General features: G+C 42.7%; 1 protein-coding gene across 1 annotated transcript; it reads right to left on the reverse strand.

Moving 5' to 3' along the window:
* Positions 1-1,158: 1,158 nt before the first annotated feature.
* Casp3 (caspase 3) lies at positions 1,159-22,256 on the reverse strand. The gene is made up of 7 exons (XM_041632537.1): positions 22,159-22,256; positions 11,482-11,549; positions 8,680-8,804; positions 5,984-6,112; positions 4,794-4,969; positions 4,416-4,536; positions 1,159-2,917 (listed from the first exon to the last, which is right to left on the reverse strand). Exons 2-7 carry the CDS (start codon positions 11,532-11,534, stop codon positions 2,688-2,690), a joined length of 834 nt encoding a protein of 277 aa, XP_041488471.1. The 5' UTR covers positions 11,535-11,549; positions 22,159-22,256; the 3' UTR covers positions 1,159-2,687.
* Between the last annotated feature and the right edge of the window lie 38 nt (positions 22,257-22,294).

Genomic DNA, 22,294 nt, shown 5'->3' on the forward strand with positions numbered 1-22,294 from the left:
CACGCTAGACATGGTGACAAATGCCTGTAATGCCAGCAGTTGGGCGATACCTGCCAGTCTAGTAGAGGATAGTTTATTTTACATTCCTCCATTTTTGGTGGCAGAAATTAAGTTCTTTATCTTTAGTTAAGGGATATGTGCTCTTTCTTGTTCTTGGTCTATTCGTGTACTTGGTCCATTTTTCTACTGGGCAGATGGTTTTATCTTGTATGCGCAGGCCGGTGGTTAACCTTGATGTCATTCCTCAACAGCTCAGCACATTGGCCTGGAGCTTGCTAAGTGGGTAGGGTAGGCCGACTGGGCAGCTTGCCTGAGGAACTCACTTATCTCCATCACTGCAAGAGTTACCAGAGCTCACCACCACACTTGCTTGTCTTTTCTTTTTTTTTTAAAGAAATATTTATTCCATGTGCATTGGCATTATTTTGCCTGCCTATGTGTCTGTCTGAAGGTGTCAGATCCTCTGGAACTCGAGTTACAGTTAATTGTGAGCTACCATGTGGGTGCTGGGAATTGAACCCAGGTGAGTCCTCTGGAAGAACAGTCACTGCTCTTAACCGCTGAGCCATCCCTCCAGCCCCAACAAACTTGCTTTTCAACATGGATTCTGGGAATCAAACTCAGGTTCTTGGGCTTGTAAGAGAATCACTTTACTCCCAGCCCCACTCGTTAATCTTTGAAATATCTGAGACCTCTTTATATAGTAGGGAAATTAAAACAGGCTAGCATTTACTCAGAACATAATAGAGAGCTACAGAATTTTTTTTAAAGATTTATTTAGAACAGCCAGTGCTTTTAACCACCGAGCCACCTCTCCAGCCCCAAGCCACAGGTTTAAAAGAGACAGAATAACATTCACGCTACTCTGATCCTTGGGAATAGGAGTTCCTTGATTCAGTTTCGTTCTGGATTTTATAGCAGCTATGATTATGTAAGCATTCGAGATGACCCCACCCCTTCTTATTCTTTTTCAGGGTTTAAATCATATCCATCCCCTCAGAGGTCTTGTCACTTGCTAACACTTAAAAATGTTAGATTAGGGCCCCTCTGTATCCTCTTTGACTCTCCTAAATTAAGCCCTGGGTTAAAACTATTTTAAGTTTCACTTAGTTATCACAACCCCCAAAGTACCGACAACAAAAGACTCAAATACGCTGATAATTTTAAATCCGAATTTTATGTTTTGAAATAAAAATGCAACAAACTTTTACAAAATTGACACACGGGAACACACTTTAAAACACCATCACATGCTACATTAACTGGGAGTTAATAGATCCAGTCTAAACGAGATTCTACCAATTATGTGAGTTCCTTCCTTTCTTTGAGCAAAAAGAACGCTAACGTGAAATGCTGGACACATCAGGATAGCCAGCAATGGCTCAGCACCTTCATGAATGAGGAAGCCTGGAGCACAGCCTCTCTGAGGGGCTGGACTCCACTCTGCAGCTTCCCACGTGGGCTGCAGGGCCTGCAACTGGATGCTTCCCAAGTCCTGTGTGCCATGGTCCTTTCATTTCTGGTGACAATACAAATATCACCATTGGTTTGCTTTTCTTGTAAACTCCAACAGAAAAGCCAGCATGGTTAGACTCCAGACATGGAGCCTAGGGAATCTTTCTGGAGACTCACCACTTTGGGAAAGTCCTTTCTCAGAAGTTTCTGATCTGGCTCAATTTCTCACGCGGTGACCTGGACCTTGGGGACATCATCCATGCAAACGAGCACCCATGAGGTGGATCGAGCTGGCAGTCCTTTCTGAAGCTGTGTCCGTGGCTCTGCCATGTCTGCCCTGGCTCAAACCATCTTTCTCCAGTCACAGGAGATTCACTTACCTCCTTACACTCTATTTTACAGCTGGTATTTTAGTATGTTCCTGCAGAATTTCTTTATTTCATTCTAATAATCAACAGTGTGAGGCTGTTACATAACCATCCACTAGATGTTCAGCTGGTCCGTAAAACCTAGCTGATCTGTATAAGAAGAAGTAAGAAACAAATGCTGGTAGACTTAGCACCTTGCCGTCATGTCCACTACTGATGTATGGTATAGCCTCTGAGAGTCAACTCAATTCGCTCATGTTTTCCTCTCACATAAATACTCAAGTTTTGTTCAGTAAGAAAACATGATTTTTTTTTAAACAACAAATACATGCTCAGGACAAACATCACATACCCAGTAGCTACAATGAGTGCTACGGTGGCCTAACAGTTCATTTCCATACATCACTTCCAAAATAAAGGTTCAAGCCTTTGACTCCGCCCGTGGATTCAAGTTCTAAGACATTATTTGACACCACCGATAGTTTAACAAAAACTAAAATGAGATTCTTAATGTGTATAGAGAGTATAAAATTATCACCCCAAAGTTTAACTTCATAATTATTTCAAAATTTATAGCATCACCAAATCTTGCTAATTATCAAAAGGGTAAATCGGTAATTTCCTCTCTAATGATACTTGACATCGACATTTTTTTGTTCCTGATTAAATTCCATTTCAACTACCTGATGTTGAACTTGAGGTAGCTGCACTGTGGTTGCATTGCTAGGGCGGCGGTGTGGTTCAAAGTACCATCTGGAGCATCGCATCTGATTTAAACGAGAGGGAAATGAAGTCTCCCTGACACGGTTTCCTCATTTGGCATTCAAAACAAAAGGAACAGAAACATGCCTCCCACTCATTCTCTTAGTGATAAAAGTAGAGTTCTTTTGTGAGCATAGACACAATGCATGGAATCTGTTTCTTTGCATGGAAAGTGGAGTCATGGGAGAAGGACTCAAATTCTGTCGCTACCTTCCGGTTCACGCGAGTGAGGATGTGCATGAACTCAAGCTTGTGTGCATGCAGCTTCAGCATGGCGCAAAGTGACTGGATGAACCAGGACCCGTCCTTTGAGTTTCTCCAGGAGTAGTAACCTATGGGGCGAAATGCAAAGCACCATACCCGTCATTACTTCATACCATCATTGTAGCAGATTTTATACTTTTTTACATAACATTGATAAAAATAAATGTAAACTTCCATGGTCTTATAAGCCATAAAAAGGAAACAGAAATAACACCTGTAGTCTCTGGAGAAATGATACCAAGGGGAAAACATATACTATACATGGCTCACTGCTCTCCATAGGAAAAAAAAAAGGCAGTATGGACTGACTGCCATTGAGTTCCCGAGCCTACGATCTGGTCTCATGCCCATAAGGGATGAGCAGGGAAGAACAGGAAGAGGAAGGTGTGAACATACAAACGCAAACATATTCGAATGAGACCATGCAGATTACTTTGTGTTCAACCAGAACTCTGACTTTAATACTGACTTAGACAGGAAATAAACTGCTTACATACACACACTTCAAATGTTTCTTTAGACTTGTCCTTTGCCTACATGTACGTAAAGTGCAGCATACAGGGAGATCAGGGGTGTTAGATCCCTTGGAACTGGAGTTACAGATGGCTTTGAACCACCACGCATATGCGAGGACCTGAGCCCAGGTCCTCTGCATGAGTCACAGTGCTCTTAACTAAGATGTCTACTTAGCCCCCTACGTATACACACTTTAAAGAACGCCATTGGTTCATCTATGGGCATCTGGATGAATATAATAAATAGTATTTAAGAAGGAAATCAGCGTAATATTTTGTGTTTTCGGATTAACTACTGGAATCATTGCATTTACTTTATAAGTACTCTGCATGGAAAGATACCCAGTGAATTAAAAAAAAAAAGATTGAGTATATTCTACTTGTTTGTTTGAATAGATTTATTTGTTTTGTGTGTAAGATTGTGCATGTAGAACTCAGAAGACAAGTTGTGGGAGTCAGTTTTCTCCTCCACAATGACATACACATATATTCAGGTCTACACCCACAAACTTAATATCTTCTCTGTGTGTGTGTTGGTTTGAACGAGACTAGGCACCCCCGCCATGGGCTCATATGTTTGAATACTTGGTCCCCAGTAAGTCCAACTCCTCTGTGGCCTTAATGAAGGAGGTATGTTACATGGGCTTTGAGGTTTCAGACATCCCTGCCATTCTCAGTTAGTTCTCTCTGCCTTGGGCTGTCTTAGAGATGGAGACGTAAGTTCCCAGCTACCCCAGCACCATGTCTGCTCATCTACTGCCATGCCCCTCCTCCCCTGTTTACCACGACAGTCATGGACTCTAACCCACTGTAACTGCGGGCTCCAACTTAAGCTTTTCTAAGTTGTCTGGGTCATCTGTCACGGCAATAGAAAGTAACTAAGACAACATCTTGGTTATTTTAGGGACGTAAAAATCTTTGTGAGGGGCATATACAAATCTTGATAGCCTTTAAAACATAGTCTTTATTGCTCAACTCTAAAGTTGGTCACATTGTAAGTCATCTAAGTCATCTGAAATCCACACAGAACATTCTGTGGCAGCATTCTTACCGGGTGCTGTGGAGTAAGCGTACAGGAAGTCGGCTTCCACTGGGATCTTCTGGCACGCCATATCATCATCAGTCGCACTGTCTGTCTCAATGCCACAGTCCAGCTCCGTACCCCGGCAGGCCTGCGTTAGAAAACAAACTTTTCTTTTAAAAAATATGTAAACACACATACCATACATCTAAAAACTGTAAGAGCAGTGAAAAGTTGATGAGTCTTTCTAATATAAGAGCAAAATTGAAATATACTCCATATTTTCTAAGTGATGGTTTAAACAAATACAAATATACTAGTACTATATTGAGCCCCACAACAAAAAGTAAATACTGGTAAGTAAGTTAATCTCTTTTTAACTGGGCACCAAGCAGCTCAGTGCCGTACCTGAATGATGAAGAGTTTGGGTTTTCCCGTTAGACTTCGGCAGTAGTCACCTCTGAAGTAACTAGTTAACTTTTTTAGGTCAACGGGCCCATTGGTTCCAAAAATGATTCCTTCATCACCATGGCTTAGAATCACACAAACAAAACTGCTCCTCTTGCTGTGGTCCTCTTTAGAGACTGGAACGACGTTTGGAAAGAAGAGAAAACAAAACATAGACACAGAAGCACTTCGCAAGTTTCACTGAAAACGTGATGAAGAATCTGTGGTTGCTTGATTCGTGTCTAGTTCTCTAATTGGACCAAGATGGTTCTGAATGCATGATCTTCCTTCTTGCTTTAGCTTCTTGAGTTCTGGTTTATATCACTACTACAGGATGAAGAAATTGAGACTAGAACTACCAGATCATCCGAATCTAACACAGGCAGAGCACATATGGATCCATTTTGGAGGTGACATGATTAATTTTTTTTAACTTTTTACTAAAATATATAAGCAGCAGGGTGTTGTGGTGCATGCCTTTAAAATCCCAGAACTTGGAAGGCAAAGGTATAATTTTATGTCTCTAACTATATAGGTCTAATTATAGCTAGGCCATAAAGTAAAATTACCCAATAAAGGTCATTCTTTTTTGATATAGCATTTTTACTAATTCTTTGAGAATTCCATACATGCAATTTGATCATATCTATCCCCACACATACACACCCCAACTTCTCCTGGATCCTTCTTCTCCCAACTTCCCAACTTTATGTTTTGTTTTGTTTACTAACACAGGGTTCAATTTGTGCTGGCCATATACCACTGGAACATGGTCAATCTATTAGGGACTACACCCTTAAGTAAAGCCAATTTTCCCTCCTCCAGCAGCCATCAACCTAGAGGTGGGGACTCATGAGTCCCTCTCTATCTCATGTTAGAACGCTGACTGGCAGATAGAGCAGGCAGCTCCAACGGGTATGAGTTCCTGAGTGCAGCTTTCCTGCCATGTCTTCCCTCTGGTCCTCCCCAACCTCTGGCTCTTAAAATCTTTCTACCCCATCTTCTGCAAGGGTCCCTGAGCCCTGTGTGTTCTGTCAGAGTTAAGGTATAGATATGCTATTTCTGGTTGAGTTCTGCCAACACAGCATATCTCTGTCCTTTGGCCAGATGTTGGATGCTTCTTCTAGTTCTTTTAATGAATTATCTCTTACCTTTATCCATCAATTCCACAATCTCTTCACGAGTAAGATCATTCTTATTCCGGACTTCATACTTCAGGCTCATGAATGTCTCTCTGAGGTTGGCTGCATCAACGTCAGTACCAGAGCGAGGTGTCATTCCTCGGGACAGAAAGAACTTCTCTTAATTGCAATTTAAAAGAATAACCGCTTTAAGACTAAATGAGCAATTCAGCAACTCACACAACCAATGAACGCTTCCTTTCAAATGTTAAGAAAAACTACTTATTTTGATCATGGTGGCAGAGCCTGTAATCTGTTGAAACAAGACACTTCATTGTATCAGCTTGTACTGTCATGGAAGGGACATGGGGGACATCCTCCACAGAAGCTTCAACGATGAAAATAAGAGGGGACTTTGGACGCCTGGAAGTAGAGGTCTGTTTGATAAATGGTGATTTGCTCATATGATGATGTACCATGTCGCCATCTGATTCATCCACTCATTCACAGGCAAAGTCTCCCACTGTAGCCCCACCTGGTCTTGAACTCACAATAATCCTCCCGAGGGCTGGGATTATAGGCATAGGCTGCTACTCTCAGTTCATGGTGAATATTTTCTAAGACCATGGGGAAATAGTCAGTGATCTTTTTGAAAATTGCTAACTTATTTAGCATCCAGTGAATCATTTTAGAAAGATAGAAGAAAGTATGTGATCTTAGTTTTGTTTTGTATAGCTTCCTTGCAGACACTCTTATTTGATTCTGTGCAGGATCAATTTTAAGACAGTACTACTTGTAGATCTTTTTTGTGGGAAAATCCACAGATATAATGAGTAGTATTGCTAAGCAGGTATTCTGCTATATTGACAATATATGGACTTTCCAACCATCACAAGATGCGTTTTACTAGCTTCATTTGTATACACGAGGGATGCAGAGCACAAATGAGCTAAGAAACCTGCCCTGGGTACATCGCAAGCTTAGCATCAGAGATGCTTGGTTTAAAAGGAAGGAAGAAAACAAATTTGTTCAAAGTGATAAAGTTAGGAACCTTTCAGCCAGCTCAGTAACACCTGCTGCCATGTCCCATAACTTAAATTTGATCCCTGGTACCTACATGGTAGAAGGAGAGTATTGAGGGAAGAAGGGAATGAGAACCTCTTATTGGCATCAAGGAGGTACCAATGAGTACTACAGATCATCAAGGAGGTACCGATGAGGACCACAGATCATCAAGGAGGTACCAATGAGTACTACAGATCATCAAGGAGGTACTGATGAGGACCACAGATCATCAAGGAGATACCAATGAGGACCACAGATCATCAAGGAGATATCAATAAAGACTATTGATCATCAAGGAGGTACCGATGAGGACCACAGATCATCAAGGAGGTACCAATGAGGACCACAGATCATTAAGGAGGTACTGATGAGGACCACAGATCATCAAGGAGATATCGATGAGGACTACAGATCATCAAGGAGGGACCAATAAGGACTATAGATCATGGAGGAGGCACCAATGAGGACTATGGATCATCGAGGAGGTACCAATGAAGACTACAGATCATTAGTACAGCTCAGCCACATACACTGGGCTCTAACCACTGAAAGTAAAGATGCTAAGGTAATTGCTTTGTCTGGTCTGAAGCAGCATCCCATTAGCCCAGGGACCAACTTCCTACCCCTTCCTCCCAAGCAACATTGACAGGATTAAAGGAATGTACGATCACCCAGGGTTTATGTAGTACTGAGGAATAGAACTGTCTCCACATATGACAAACAAGCACTCTACCAACCCCCATATTCTTATCTTTTTCCTCTCCTCTTTTTCCTCTTTAATTTTACTTTTTCTTAGTTTTTTAATTAGTTCTTTGAGAATTTCATACCATATATTTTGGTCATACTCATCCTTGTGCCTTCAATTCCTTCTAGGTCCATGACTTCTTTCCTACTCAACTCTGTGTTGTTTTTATAAAAAACCCACTTTCTGCTGCCCATCTATTCTTGGATGTGTAGTCTTCACTGGAGTGCAGATCTACCGCACAATCCCAGATTATATATTATAGCTTAATGACTACTTGGAGAGTTAGTATAAAACGCCATTCATTTTACTGTGCACTCATTCTCAGGTTGGGGTAAAGACCTCAATTACATAGTTCTAAACACAGAAGCAGATTGTGCCTAAAGCCGGGTACACAGACCTGCAAATGGGAAATGTGGCACAGGGTGGTGATAACTTAGCAACCTCAAACTAAGATAAGAGGCCCTAATTTGCATTCTAAAATTGACTAAGGAATGACCTCAGGGTCATGCCCACTTGACTGAGACTATGAGTTAAGGGCCCCTGCAAAGGATGCTAGAGACACTTTCTCAAATGCCTCAGGGCAGAGGACCTCAGGTGCCTGCTATTAATCTTTATCCCTGCCAGCTTGTTGCTCACGAGGCCTTTTCTTCTCCCATCACTCAGCCTCTCAAGGTATTGGTTCTGTTGGGCAGCAACAGAATCCAGCCTTTCACAGTCACAGGTGAGGCAGAGGCTCTGAGCATGGAAGAAAAGTCCATATTGTATATGGGACCTGTAAGGTTCCAGCCTATCCCTACTTAGTGGGTTTTCTCTATCAGTTTACTGACTCATAACACACTGATATTGCTTTTCATGTTACATCCCAATGTAAATGGCATAACTATTTGAAATGTCTTAAAAATTGTTAGATACATACCAGTGCTTTTATGAAAGTTCTTATTATTGATTATTATACACACACCCATTTCAGGATAATCCATTTTGTAACTATTGTCCATATACATTCCAGAATCCATTGATTTGCTTCCATGTATGGTCTTTCTGCATGGAAATCAAATGATAGTTAGTTACCAAAGGCAGAAATGATGACTCTATTAATGCAATTTCTTTGACTCATAAGATCAGTTAACATTTGTTTAAGGTTATTGATGTACCCAACTTCATGCTACATCCTTTTCTCATTCAACTTTCACAGCATGTGGGTTTGATCCCAAGGACTTGGGGAAAGAAAGCATAAATAAATACATGCGCAATGACCCATTTTACTGATGAAGAAATGGCCTGCCAAGGCTCAGTTAAGTCATGCGCAGATCTTATATTGGAGTCAGAGTGGAAGGTTTTTCTATAACACCTAATATAATTTTACCGAATACATCTTTTAAAAATTAACATTATATGAAATAATTTATCCTTAGTGATAAAAGTAGGATTTTTTTTTTTTAAATTTTGTTTTTGGGGCTGTAGCCTAGGCTGACCCTGGGTGGGTCCTCTTATCTAAAATCCCCCTCACCCACATACACACACTACATCAACCCTTAAACTCCATGAGCTGAACCACTGAATAACAATACACAGACGGACCATTATAAATCCTTATAAATACTTGTGTGGAAGTCACTGATGTAAATATGTTAGCTAGGTAGACCAGACGCCAATGGTCATTCTCAAAGGCCAAATGTTAAGCCTCTCAGGCTCACGGGCTGTCTGTCCTAGTAGACACTCAGTCTGGCCAGGTGAAACTAACCAAGAGCAACGTGCTCATAAAAGTGTGGCTGTGTTCCAACAAACGTGACAGACTAAGCACAAGCCTGACCCATGATCCAGGAAGGTTCTAGAAACAGTATGTCTAGGCACAGCCCACCACCAAGCAACATTGTTAAGGATGCACACTCAGTTTTAATAGTATCTTATACTTTATACAACTCTAAAAATAATTGTGGGGAGAGAATAAAAGTAGTAAATGAAGGGGGTCGAAGGCAGACAAGAAAGAACCATGACACATAGCTACAGAGAAAATTAGGCCACATAGGTACAAGCTGTTCATTCCCATTCCAAAATCTAGAGTCAGAAATGCTTCAAAATTAAAAGTGTTTGAATGCCAAGATGATGCCTCAAGTGGAAAAAGTCACACCAACCCTGATGTGACACGTCACTTTCAAAATATTATATAAAATTAGCTTTAGGCTGCGTGTATAAAGTTTACATAAAACAGAAATTAACTCATGTTTAAAATGTATAGGCCAGGGAGACAACTCAGTCAGTAATAGTGTTCTGCCTGAATTCAATCACTAGAAACCACATAAGAAGCTTTATTTAAGTCGGACTGGAGAGATGGCTCAGAGGTTAAGAGCACTGACCGTTCTCCTGGAGGTCCTGAGTTCAATTCCCAGCAAACCACATAATGGCTCGCACCCATTTGTAATTAGATTGGTGCCCAGAACGTAGTATTCATAATAAATAAATTAATTTAAAGAAAAGGATTTAAAGAAGAAGAAGAAGAAGAAGAAGAAGAAGAAGAAGAAGAAGAAGAAGAAGCTTTAAGTCAGTGATTCTAAACCTGTGAATCAAGACCCTTTTGGGAGGTGGGTGTTGAACGGCCTGTTGTGGAATATTATTTTAAGAAGTGTTATATTTGTTTATGCCATGGAACATTCGTTTAATGATGAAGCAAGGATGTGCTGCATTCTTTTATGCTGCCTTTGTTTAACTCTGTGAAGCTGTGTTACGTTGCCTGTCTAAAACACCTGACTGGTCTAATAAAGAGCTGAATGGCCAATAGCCAGGCAGGAGAAAGGAAAGGCGAGACTGCCAGGCAGAGAGATTAATCAGATGAAGACATTTGGGAAGAAGAACAAGAGATCAACAGGTGAGAAAAGAAGGGGCCAGCCACCAGCTACACAGCCAGACACAGAATAAGAAGGAAAGAAAAAGTATACAGAATTAGAGAAAGGTAAAAGCCCAGAGGCAAAAGGTAGATGAGAAAAGTTAAGAAAAGCTGGCTAGAAATTATCCAAGCTAAGGCTGGGCATTTATAAGAAAGAATAAATCTCCGTGTGTATTTATTTGGGAGCTGGGTGGCAGGTCCCCCCAAAAAGTCAAAAGAGTAAAACAACCCACTACAACAACCCTTTCACAGAGGTTACATATCAGATATTTACATTACAAATTCATAACACTAGCAAAATTACAGTTATGAAGCAGCAACAAAAATAATGTCATGGTTGGGGGGTCATCACAACATGAAGAACTGTATTAAAGGGTCACAGCGTTAGGAACATTGCTCTAAGTGGTGGCACACATCTGTGTTCCCAGCATTCCTGTGACAAGATGGGAGGGAGACAATACTTGAACAACCTCCTTGCCCTTAAGTCTTTCCCTGTCATCTTAGATGAGATCAGAGGGGTGAGTTTACCGAGAGCCACACAGCTGCAGGAGGCGGGAGGCAGCTCGCTCTCTGGTTTGAAAGGCCAGCCTCTGCTTCTCTACTCCTCAAAGCGGGCTATATGCCACAAACACATCCTCCTTTGACTACAGAATTCCACTGATACCAGTTTCATCAGGCATGGTGACTCTTGCCTGTGACCCGAGCATTAGAAAACAGCAGTCGGAGGGCTATCACAAGTTGGAGGCTAGCCTGGATTACAGAGCTCCAGGTTAGCTTGGGGTAGGCAGAGAACCTGCCTTAAACAACAACCAATAAAAATAAGTAGATACTCACACTTCAAAATCATTAATGGATTTGGAATCCACTGCGGTTTCGTTGTTCTCCATGGTCACTTTTCTTAACTAGAATATAGAAAGAAAGAGATGTTACCCAGAGTCACTGCAGTGTATTGGCAATGCCACGCTTACTTCTCCTAGAGTTCTTGTTTTGTCTCCCCTGCTACTGGCCCCATAAGTCAGATAGATGTATGGAGAATGATCCTTTGCAATGGCACCACAGTGTAGGCCCCTTCTCCTTTCTTGCTCGACTACAAATTATACCAAGAACAGACTGTGCAACAGCTTAAATCTTTCCCCTCCACTTGTGTGCCTCTGCCAATCGAAACAGATAACAACTTCTTTCCTTGATTGCCCAACGAATCCAGTTATTTACTGGAACTCCGTTTCCAGCTCAACACAACCAAAACAGAACCCAGACACTAACTGCATGGTAAAGCTCATGTAACACTGCACCACAATGGCGAGGGCCCCAGGGACTTCCAAACCTCCACAGAGTCTGATACTCAGAAACCCAACTTCTAATACCAAGCAACTTTGTCTACAAATACAAGACATGTACCTCTCTCCTCACCTGCTATGCTATGGATGCCAGCTCCTTACTCGACTTCTAGAGCTCTTTAGAAGGCTAGACATTGCCATGGTAATACACCTCCCCAAATGAAGAAGACAAACAGACAGAAATGAAACATAAAGCAGAGACTAGAAATCCTGAATGAATTTTCAGACTCTAGAATCTTGGGCTATGCCAAATATTTCGGTCAAAATACCACTTTAAAGCTCTGTTGGGGAATATTATTTTAAGGTGTCTTGCTTTTGTTTACACTGATTAAAGAATCACATGTGAAACTGGGATTCTTTGCCTGTCTAAAACACATGATGGTCTGTCTAATAAAGAGCTGATCGGCCAAGAGCAAGGCAGGAGCAAGGATAGACGGGGTTGGCAGGCAGAGAGTATAAATAGGAGGGGAAAAAACGAGGAGGAGGAGAAAGAGAACAAGAAGAGGAAAACACAGGAGGAGGGATGTGAGCACAGCTGGTCTGTACCAGGCTTTTAGCCCACGAGCGAGCATTTGGAGAGCATACACTTTGGGCCAAGTCTACCTTGAAGAAATTCTAGAGAGGAAGAACTAGAGATGCAAAAATAGGGTTTTAACATTGTCCGGGCTATGAGAAAACTGAAGAGGGAGAGATAAAGTGGGTTTATTGGGCTACTTTAGGTGGTCAGGGAGTCATCTCTGAGGTGGCACTAGAGAGATCTGATTGACACAGTGGGAGTCTGCCCACACCCTGGGGTGGGGGTGGGGGGTAAACACCAGCTAGATCAAGGGCCTGAGAACAATTTGCTCTACTCAAGGTACAGAAAGACCAGTTTGACTAGTGCTAGGGCAGTGAGATAGCCAGGAAAGGCAAGATCACATAAGGTCTTAGGACCAACAACAAGGAGAGAACATTGGGACATTTAAAGCCGAAGAGGGACTGGACACTCTGGCTGCTAATGCACAAGGGGCCAGCGAGACGTCTTCTGGAATACAGTCCAGGGTGATAACGGGGGTCTGAACTGGAACCAAACAGTAGACAGATGCAGGTAACTCTGGGCATCTGGCGATTTAGAAGTTCTTTAGAGCAAGTGAAGCCAGAAGAACCCAGAGCAAAGCGAATTGGGTGGATGTGGTGTGCCAACACCAGGAGAAGCCTTTCAGGAACACACCTTTTCCAACCTTGCCAGAAGGCCTAATTTAATGAGGGCAGAAGGCCACCCGCTTTATGACACATGTCTGGCTTCCGTGGGAACTGATAGGACAAACAATTCAAGTCAAATAAATGACTAGATACTATTTCAGTGGGATGTTGGGTGTTACCAGGAGTCTTGGGATTATTGGATTCCCTGGGGCATAGTCTTTTGCTACTGGCTAGGCCAATTTCCAATTTTGTAGGAAGTTAAGTCATAAAAAAAGTAGCAGCCTCCATAGGGATCCTTTTCCATAGCAAAAAATAAATTTGTCTTGTTGTGATGCAATGGATTTTCCCTTCGTAGAAAGGCCAATCCTTCTAAACTACAACTATTGCTTATAGGAAGTAATCAGTTTCATAATGACAAGTGAATTGCTCGCACTACACCCAGCTCTTAGCATTTGCTTGTTCTTCCTACTCGCCTTTAAACCGAACTCACATGTGATTGGTTCCTTAGCATTAACTAGCAGGGGAACAAAATTCTTGACATGGGTTTACTTTCTATTTGAGTAGCCCAGTTTTAACTTTTTGAAACTGTACTGTAAAGGAACCAATGGTTGTCCTGGGTTGAGAAAAGCAACAGTATAAACTCTTCCTGGATTGGTAGAAAAACACTCTTTCCTGCTTGGCTGTGAACAGTAACTGGAAGGGTGGAGGAGTAGGAGGGGTGGAGGAGTAGGAGGGGTGGAGGAGTAGGAGGGGTGGAGGAGTAGGAGGGGTGGAGGAGTAGGAGGGGTGGAGGAGTAGGAGGGGTGGAGGAGTAGGAGGGGTGGAGGAGTAGGAGGGGTGGAGGAGTAGGAGGGGTGGAGGAGTAGGAGGGGTGGAGGAGCCTCTTTGTTAAGCCATGCTACTTAGGTCAGTGAGAATGGCACTGCAGGACCTGGGAAATTAATGACGGGAAAGCAGAGAGAGACAGGGGTCTGAAGGATGCAATGGGAGGTCCAGCATCCATATGAAACTTACCTCCGCTAAGAACAGGGTAAACACATCCACAGTAAAGGAAATGAAAGCAAAATATTGTACTGATTTGTTAGCCGGTGCTGGGGATCGAACCCAGATCCTCGGGCGTAGTAAGTAAGCGTTCTACCACAGAATCACAGCTTTAGTACAGAGTATCCCGAGGTAACAGAGAGGCTGGGGAAGGTGGTAAGAGAAGGGCTTGGCACTTCTCACAGGATGGCACCCATTCCCTTCATATTAGAAGATAAATCCATGTTTCTTGTGGACATACCTCTAAATTTTACCAGGTAATACCAAAACGGGATTGGATACAAAGCTGGCAAGCATGCGTTAAGAGGCATTTTCATATATACTGGGAGGGACGTAAACTGATAAGACCTCTTGAGAATACTTTGGGAGGTACTCCCCATTTGTTCGGGACCATTACTTAGAGAAACCCTGTCTTGAAACCCCCCCCAAAAAAATAAAGAAAAAGAAAAGAGAGAAAATGAAAGAAAAAAGCAACACAGGAGGTCTCAACAGAGATAAAGCAATGTCAAAGGAACTTAAGAAAAGATGGTTGCATCATATATCGTGAAGACACGACAGACTGTGATGTGTCATCACTAAGACAAAGAAGCAGCGTTGAAAGGCTGACAGTGCCATTTCCAGTGTATAACGTTCTGGAAAAGATGAAACCATGGAGCACCTAAGCAGATCAGTGGCTGCAAAGGGCTCTGGGAGAGGCAGAGAGCACAGAGGATGTTTGAAACCCCTCCCTGCTGTCCTCAGTAGTAGATACAATCATCCCACATTTGCTCCAGTTGAAGACAGTGTCAAGAATGAATCCTTCTGTGACCCCACTAGACCTTGGTGACGATGATGCTGACGAGGCCATGAGTTCTAATAAGCATCAACGAGGCTCATCAGTTCTAACAAACGTACTACTCTCTGGGGGAATGTTAATAATGATGAGTTTGTGTAGGACCAGATATAGACGATCTCTACGTTACTCTAAAAGTAAAGCCTGACAACTTCTGAATTTGAATCCTGAGTTTCTGTCAGTGTCCCCCAAGGCCTGCCTCAAACTGGCCCTCTGCATGAGTTTGCCCCCTACAGAATTCACAGCGTAAGCAAGCTGGGGAACCCTAAGTGGTCACTGGTTCCCGCCAACCATCATGGTCTCTTTCCAAAAACTACAAACAGTACAGTCGCTCAGACTGGAAAACTGAGGTTTATTTTTTTTTTCATGTTAAACTTGCTTTTATTTATTGTGTAGCATGTGCATTACAGGAAACAAAACACAAGAAGCCAAGAACAGTCACCCAGCCACATGCAGCTGCAAGTGTACACACATCAGGTAACTGAGGTTACACAGTATGCACCATTCTTGCCCCCACATTGTGATTATTCACCATCTAAAACCCCACGCTACATGAGTATGTTGATAACCAAGAATACACCACGCCATCTCAATCTGTCAGACAAAGCTGTAATCCTGTCTTCCTTGGCAACAAAAATTTCATAGAAGACAAAAATGGCAGCAGGCCTCTAGATAGAAGAAGTACTGGCGAAGTTACAATTAAAATTCTGCATTCCCTCAATGCTCAGCTTACAGGGAAACACAAAGCAACAGAGAACACTAAGCACAGCATTCCTAAGTTTATCTTCAGATCTATACACTAAAATGTGAAGTTCCTATGAGCACTGAAGATGCACCTACGGCAGGGGTTCTCAGGATGTCAATCTCAAATAACGTGCCTCATGCCAGCAGTGGGATAAAACTATTCCCCTGTCTGACCAGCAGACCCCAATACAAGCTTCACAGTAACCAGTTTCTATAACTTCACTTTTGCTTCCTGGCTCAGACCAATGTAAGACTTAAACTGCATTTAACAAAATAATTTAGTAGGTGTATTCAGGCACGTGAATATTGGAGATCAGAGGCCCACAAGCCTCAGGAGCTGTTTCTGGTTCTCTCTGTCCACCATATGGACAATGGGGGACAATCTAAGGTCACTAGGCTTGGTAGTAAGAACCTTACTTGATGAGCTATTGCGCTGGCCCCAATGACAGATTTTAACAAAATATTAGGTGACTTTTAAGTAGTCATTTCCTTTTCATAATCCCTACCAATTTTCTATAATCAATTATGGAAAATTAAAAAGATCTCAGACAGATGAGTCTTAATGCAGTAACTATAGTCACTTTAACATTAGCTATAAGATAGTTAAATTTCTTTTACTAAAGTAATTAGTATGATGTAGGAGATTCTTCTATGTGTTGCTTTTATTGGTTAATAAATAAAAAAACTGTCTTGACCTGTGATAGGGTAGATTAGATCTAGGCAGGGAAAACTAAACTGAATGATTGGAGAAAGAAGGTGAGTCAGGAGAAGCCAGGAACAGATGAGCCGGAACCTTGCCAGTAAGCCACTGCCATGTGGCGATACACAGATTAATAGAAATGGGTTAAATTAAGATGTAAGAGTTAGCCAATAAGAAGCTAGAGCTAATGGGCCAAGCAGTGATTTAATTAATACAGTTTCTGTGTAGTTATTTCGGGGCTGAGCAGCTGGGAACAAAACAAGCGACCTCCTACAAGATTTGTGGATGAAGAAACAATCTTCTAGAACAGAAGTTAAACTGTTATCTATCTTCCTATTTGGAATTGATTTCTCAGGGACAAATACCATAATACATAATGGTTTTCACTCTTAGCACTTGAACACTGTAGATCGTCTCTGTTATCAGCTCATCTTGATAGATGACTAAATTTCTTATACTGAATCAAAATCCTTCTAGCATGAGACATGTGCCCATTTGTACTATTTGCCATCATCTGCTTTTTCCACGCAAGGTATCAAATCCACACCCTTGGGAAAGAGCTTAGAATTACCTCATCCCCATGAGCTAATACCCAGCTGGATACAAATTATTCTAGGGATGGTGATCTCATCTTTGAAAGACTAAGAAAAAAAAAAAAAAAAACCTCTCTTCAGGGGGATGTATAGACTGTCCCAGATGATAGCAGGAGCTTAGGTTATTAAAGAAAATAAATGGTGTTTTACAACACATTCTGGCTCACCAACCAACTCCCCACAACTGTCTCTGACTTGCTGAAGATGCCTGCACTAGTTTAAGGTTCAAATGCCCGGAAAAGTTCGGAAATACACTTAGTGGTCACCAGGAAGCTATGGGCCAATGCACTGACCTCATGACAATCTGGAACTCAGGACTTAGATTCACTCCCCTAGTTCCTAGATCCCTTCGTCACTGAAGCACCAGCAATCAGATGTTCAAAAGTTTGGGAATGCTGGCATCAATTTAAATAGAGATTTAAATGTCCCAAACTATGTTTTCCTTAAAGACGTGAGAAGTTGGAACTTGTTTTTATTTACACAGTTGTTTGCCAGTTTTTCCTTGCAACCGTGGAAGAAGACAGAACAAGTAATCTTCAGAATTAAAGCAGAGGAACAGAAGCTATTCGCGAAATTAAAAATTAGACAGTGAGGTATAATGTATCAATAACAACTTGAAACAAGACAAAGACCCATTATAAAATATAGATGAAAGCTTGCCTATGGTAGGGATTTGAAATGGGATGTCATGTTAGTAAAAACAACTCTTAGAGGTAGGTGTGTATCTCTGTGTGTGTGCGCGTGTCTGTGCTTGCCTACACCTGTGCACAGGGAAGCCCAAGGCAGACTTCTGATCTTTTCCTCTATTGCCTACCACCCTATTTTTTCTCTCACTGAACCTGGAGTTCTCTATCTTGGCTGGATTAAGACACTGAGTTTTAGTATTTGCCTGTCTCTGGTAGGATTGCAGCCACAGCTCACCACCCTCGACTTTTACGTGGGTGCTAGGGATCTGAACTTGGGTACCCAGGCTTGCACAGCAAGCACTTCACCTCCTGAGCCATCCCCGCCCCGCAGACTCAGTTTTGGATATTCTTAATTGGAGAATTTGTCCCTATCACCAGGCTGTTCCAGTGGCTGGCCTAGATAAAGACCTCATGAGCTGAGGCATCAAACCTTGTCTCCGTTTTCTAAATCTCATCATGACACACAAGAGTCAACATTCTTCATTTCTGAGTCCTCTCCTTCGACACGAGTGTTCAAAGTTAGGGGTAAAGACTTAACCAAGTTGTAGCCAGTTTTTCTCACTTCCAGTTAACACATGCCAGGCCAGTAAGTATGCAAGTATTTTCAATTGGGCTTCCCAATCACACCGAGGCGTAACGGTCCCACTTTAGATTTTAGTTAATTTGGAAAGGTAATCACTTTTTAAGTGACAGAGCCACAACTCCAGCTCCAGGTAACAAACACCACTCTACAGTCTACAGACAGCTCAACACCATATAAGGGTAACAAAACTACAGTTAATTGCAAGGGACCGAAAACCCATAAGCCCAAGTGCTCTAATTAAATGAGATTAAAAACATACATGGTATGGCAGAAACTGATTAAAAACTGAAGTCAAATATACAGTCATTTGTGGGTGACTGGTTCCACAACCTGCCTCAGACAGTAAACCCAAGCCCAAATCCTTTGTATAAAATGGTGTATATTTTAGAGAGAAGCTAAGCATCCCCACCCACTACTTATTACTAATTACCCATTACTTATTACTAATGATACATGGTACTGCATGAACAACATACAGTGCTGTTTAGTGGATGATTAAAGTCTGTACATTTCAATACAGATTCCATTTCTAGTCTCTGATGATCCTACCTGCAGGCTGGTAAAGTCCACAAAAACAGGTCAACTATAGCACAATATGTTGCAATGAAGAAAATGGAAATGGAAATAAAGATTCAATGTTGCTCATGCTACTGGTCAATTGATTTATAAATGTAAAGTATCTATTTAAACTTCAGTGAACATCATTAAAATGTTTTCTATTTGCCCTACCTGGCTTCCTTTCAATAGGAAAGTGAAGCCACCGTAGTGTGGCTTCTGGGAAGCCTAGCTCTATCTGTGCAGAACGATTTGAGAAACACCAGGATTATACTGACTGTTTCTCGGTGAGGACGAAGCTCCCAGCACTGGGAGTTCCATATTAAGCAAATGAAACAGAAAGAGAACCCGTTTCACAACAGCCTGGTTAAGAAAAGATTTCATCGGTAGTGTACCGGTGGCTCTTTTGTTCTTTTCTTTCCAAATCTGTCCCACCTGGTCTCAGTCCCTTTGGGGATGCACTGAACTGGCTGTTGCCATTGACCCTGCTGAAGTCAACCTTTTAATGTTTAGAATAAAATGAAAGTGAAAAGACAGGCTGGAAAGGCAGAGAAAATACGGAAGGCAGTTCAGTTGCATCATAGGGACACATAAATGGGCTGGTTTTTTTGTTTCTGGTATGAGTCACACAACCAGGAAGGCAGACCGGTACACTGACTTAAGTGATTTTGTGTCACAAGTTGGCAAGAATTGTGGCACTTCCTATCTGCAAAGGGCCTGCCTCCCCAACTGAAGCCCTGAGATCACGGTTTTTGGAGGGACCAAAGTCTTTACAGACCTGTAAGGCCCTATATGCTCCTGGGGATGTGTAAGAATTGATGGCCTGTTCCAAAACAATCTCTTTGCTGAAATAAAGCATAGAATGGAAAATCCTGAATGTCTGATTTCCTGGAAACTACAGATAACTATATACTTTACCGAATATCAACTATACGCAGAAGCTGCACTGGACCTTGAGTGTAGGAAGCAGTGGCAGAGGCGGACCCTATCCCCTGTACAGAGCTTATATCCACGTTCATTGGTGTTTAAAAGTAGCAGCGGCGTAGACACTAGCCCATGTCCAGTCCTTGCATAGATAATTTTACTGTACTTTTAGCAGAATGAAGACACTCCACAGGGAAGGTAAGAACAAAAAGGCCAAAAAAACCCAAAAACTATTATGTAGAATTCCAGACCAAACTAAACATTGTTTCATATATTATTTCATCTGCTCTTTAAAACAACCCTACGGATTATATGGATTATACCTGATTTATGAATGAGCTGGTGAGCACCTTGAGACCGGGCTTCACATGGTCAGACAACAGAGAGAAAAGTTGTTCTTTCCTCTCTAATATGTTAAGTTTATTAAATGAATATATAACAGTGCTTAGGGCTTAAGAATTCTCACTTTTATTTAAGTCCCATCACTGAGGCAGAACTTGAAGCATTATCTAATACTAAGACCATAACTAATGGAAGGTCTTTGAAGAAAGTAAGGACTGTGCTGTAACTTTAGAAAGGGCAGGATGAAGTGGCTGTGTTGTTAGGTCTGAAAGGGAAACAGTAGTTTGAAAGGCAGGCACAGTAATTGCTTAGATCAGATAAAGACACTGGGTTCCTAAAAAGGCTGGAGGCAAGACCCTTCTTCAGGAGGACAAAGCAATCTGATCTAATTAGGTGCCAAGTTTCACTTCTGTTACTCTGTACCAGGTAGGTGCATTGCTACATTTCAATAAACTGTTCACTCAATAAAACACATTCTTGCTTTCCAAAAGCCTTCTTCTGCTGGACAGCAAATCAGAGCCAAAGCTTGAATACTAGGTGGTGACAGGGATGGTTCAAGCTCGACATTTCATATTTATGGCTCGCGCCACGGCCACCGTTAACACATTAAAAGTGGCTTTCCAGCCGCTAGTCAACCCTCTAGTTTAGCATCTCCCTTAGCCACTCTACACACTCACAGTGTAACAATGACTTCACATTTTTCACACCTACCAATCTCTCTTGATCCACATTTTAATTAATCATTTGTGTAATCAAACAAACGGACGAGCAAAAAAAAAAACCAAAAACAAACAAACAAACAAACAAAAAAAACCAGTAAGGAGGGCACCACGCTACAGTCAGTCCGGAGTGGTGCTGGCTTAGTTTTGTAGGGAAACAGCAAACAAAAGCAGAGGCTGTGACCGTCCGCTCTCAGGAAATGCCTAATGCAAAGGAAGAAAAGAGGAAGATTTAACATTGAATTGTTTACAAAAAAAAAAAAAAAACGAAACTTAAGTAGGAGTTCCTATTCATAAGCAAATGTACCAGGAAAAGACAAACAGCAGAAGAGCCAGGTACAAACCAGGCAGACAGTCAGCAAGCCTTGGTAACTAGCGGCAGAAGGAGTGGGGTCCCTGACCCGTGCGTGAGAAGGACGTTTCCGGGCTGACTCAACTGAGAACGGGGCGAACACCCAGCTGCTCAAGCCGGGCTTCAGAGTAGATCAACAAACAATAAATCTGAGGAAGGGACAATAACTGAGCATGGTCAACGCAGCTCCTACAGCGACTGACCAACAAAGGAACGAGCTGGAGTAGTCACGAAAGGCTTCGGGATGAGAAACAAAGTTGGGGAGCAATGCTTAAAATCAGCTCTCTTCAAGAACCAAAATCACAGTGTTCTCGAGAAAAGCAGAGATGAGATACTCGTTAGGTAGAGGTCTAAGAGACCTAGTCTCAAGGTCGGCAGCGGACGGGATTTCAGGCCCCGGGGCAGAACTTTCCTTGTCCATCCTAATCTCTGGTCCACGCCTCGGCCTGGGGCTCCAGGATCCCGCCACCTCCCGCTACTGGGCCACCACGCTCACTCGCCTCCGGGCTCACCCCCTTCCAGCCCGGTTCCCGCCCCTGAACGTCCGTGCTCCGGGAGATCTCGCCTCTCCCGACCCCCGGGCTCCGCCTTTTGCTCCTCGGCGCGGCCCGTGCGACAGGCTCGGGGGTCTGTGTCCGGTCTCGGTTCACAGGGACTCAGGGACTCGGTTCTTCCAGGCTCACTCGGCCTCCCGGGTCTGGGCTCCAGTTTGGGATTGGGCCCGCGGCAGGGTTTCCAGCTTCTCTGCTTTTCAGAGCATGCCTGAGCAAGCCAGAATGCAACAAAGGATCCTCCGCCCAAATCACTCGTTCTTCCCCGCCCCACCACCTCCTCGAAGCAGCTGCAGACCGGGCAGGCTGAGGACTCCCGCTCCAGGGAGCCGGGCAACCCCGGGAAGGGGCAAAAGCAGCCAACACTCACCGAACCGCTCCAAGCTCCACGACGCAGGACACTGGCTTTGATCTCGCCAGCTCCAGCACGGCAACCGCAGCATAAACCCGTGCCCTGGCTCCGCCCACTCCACGCCCACGCCCCTCCTCCCCAAGCCCCCACCTCG

Source organism: Microtus oregoni, unplaced genomic scaffold (assembly GCF_018167655.1).
Source record: "Microtus oregoni isolate MIOR12 unplaced genomic scaffold, Mior012 000041F_ref0000270, whole genome shotgun sequence".
Classification (NCBI taxonomy): Eukaryota; Metazoa; Chordata; class Mammalia; order Rodentia; family Cricetidae; genus Microtus; species Microtus oregoni.

Bases quoted from the DNA above. Each gene is read 5' to 3' on its own strand.
- Casp3 (XM_041632537.1), bottom strand. From the start codon at position 11,534: ATGGAGAACAACGAAACCGCAGTGGATTCCAAATCCATTAATGATTTT. The intron at 6,113-8,679 runs GTATGTATCTAA...TTCTGTCCCGAG, and splicing joins GAACTTTCATAAAAGCACTG to GAATGACACCTCGCTCTGGT. The intron at 4,970-5,983 runs GTAAGAGATAAT...ACGTCGTTCCAG, and splicing joins TGTGGAATTGATGGATAAAG to TCTCTAAAGAGGACCACAGC.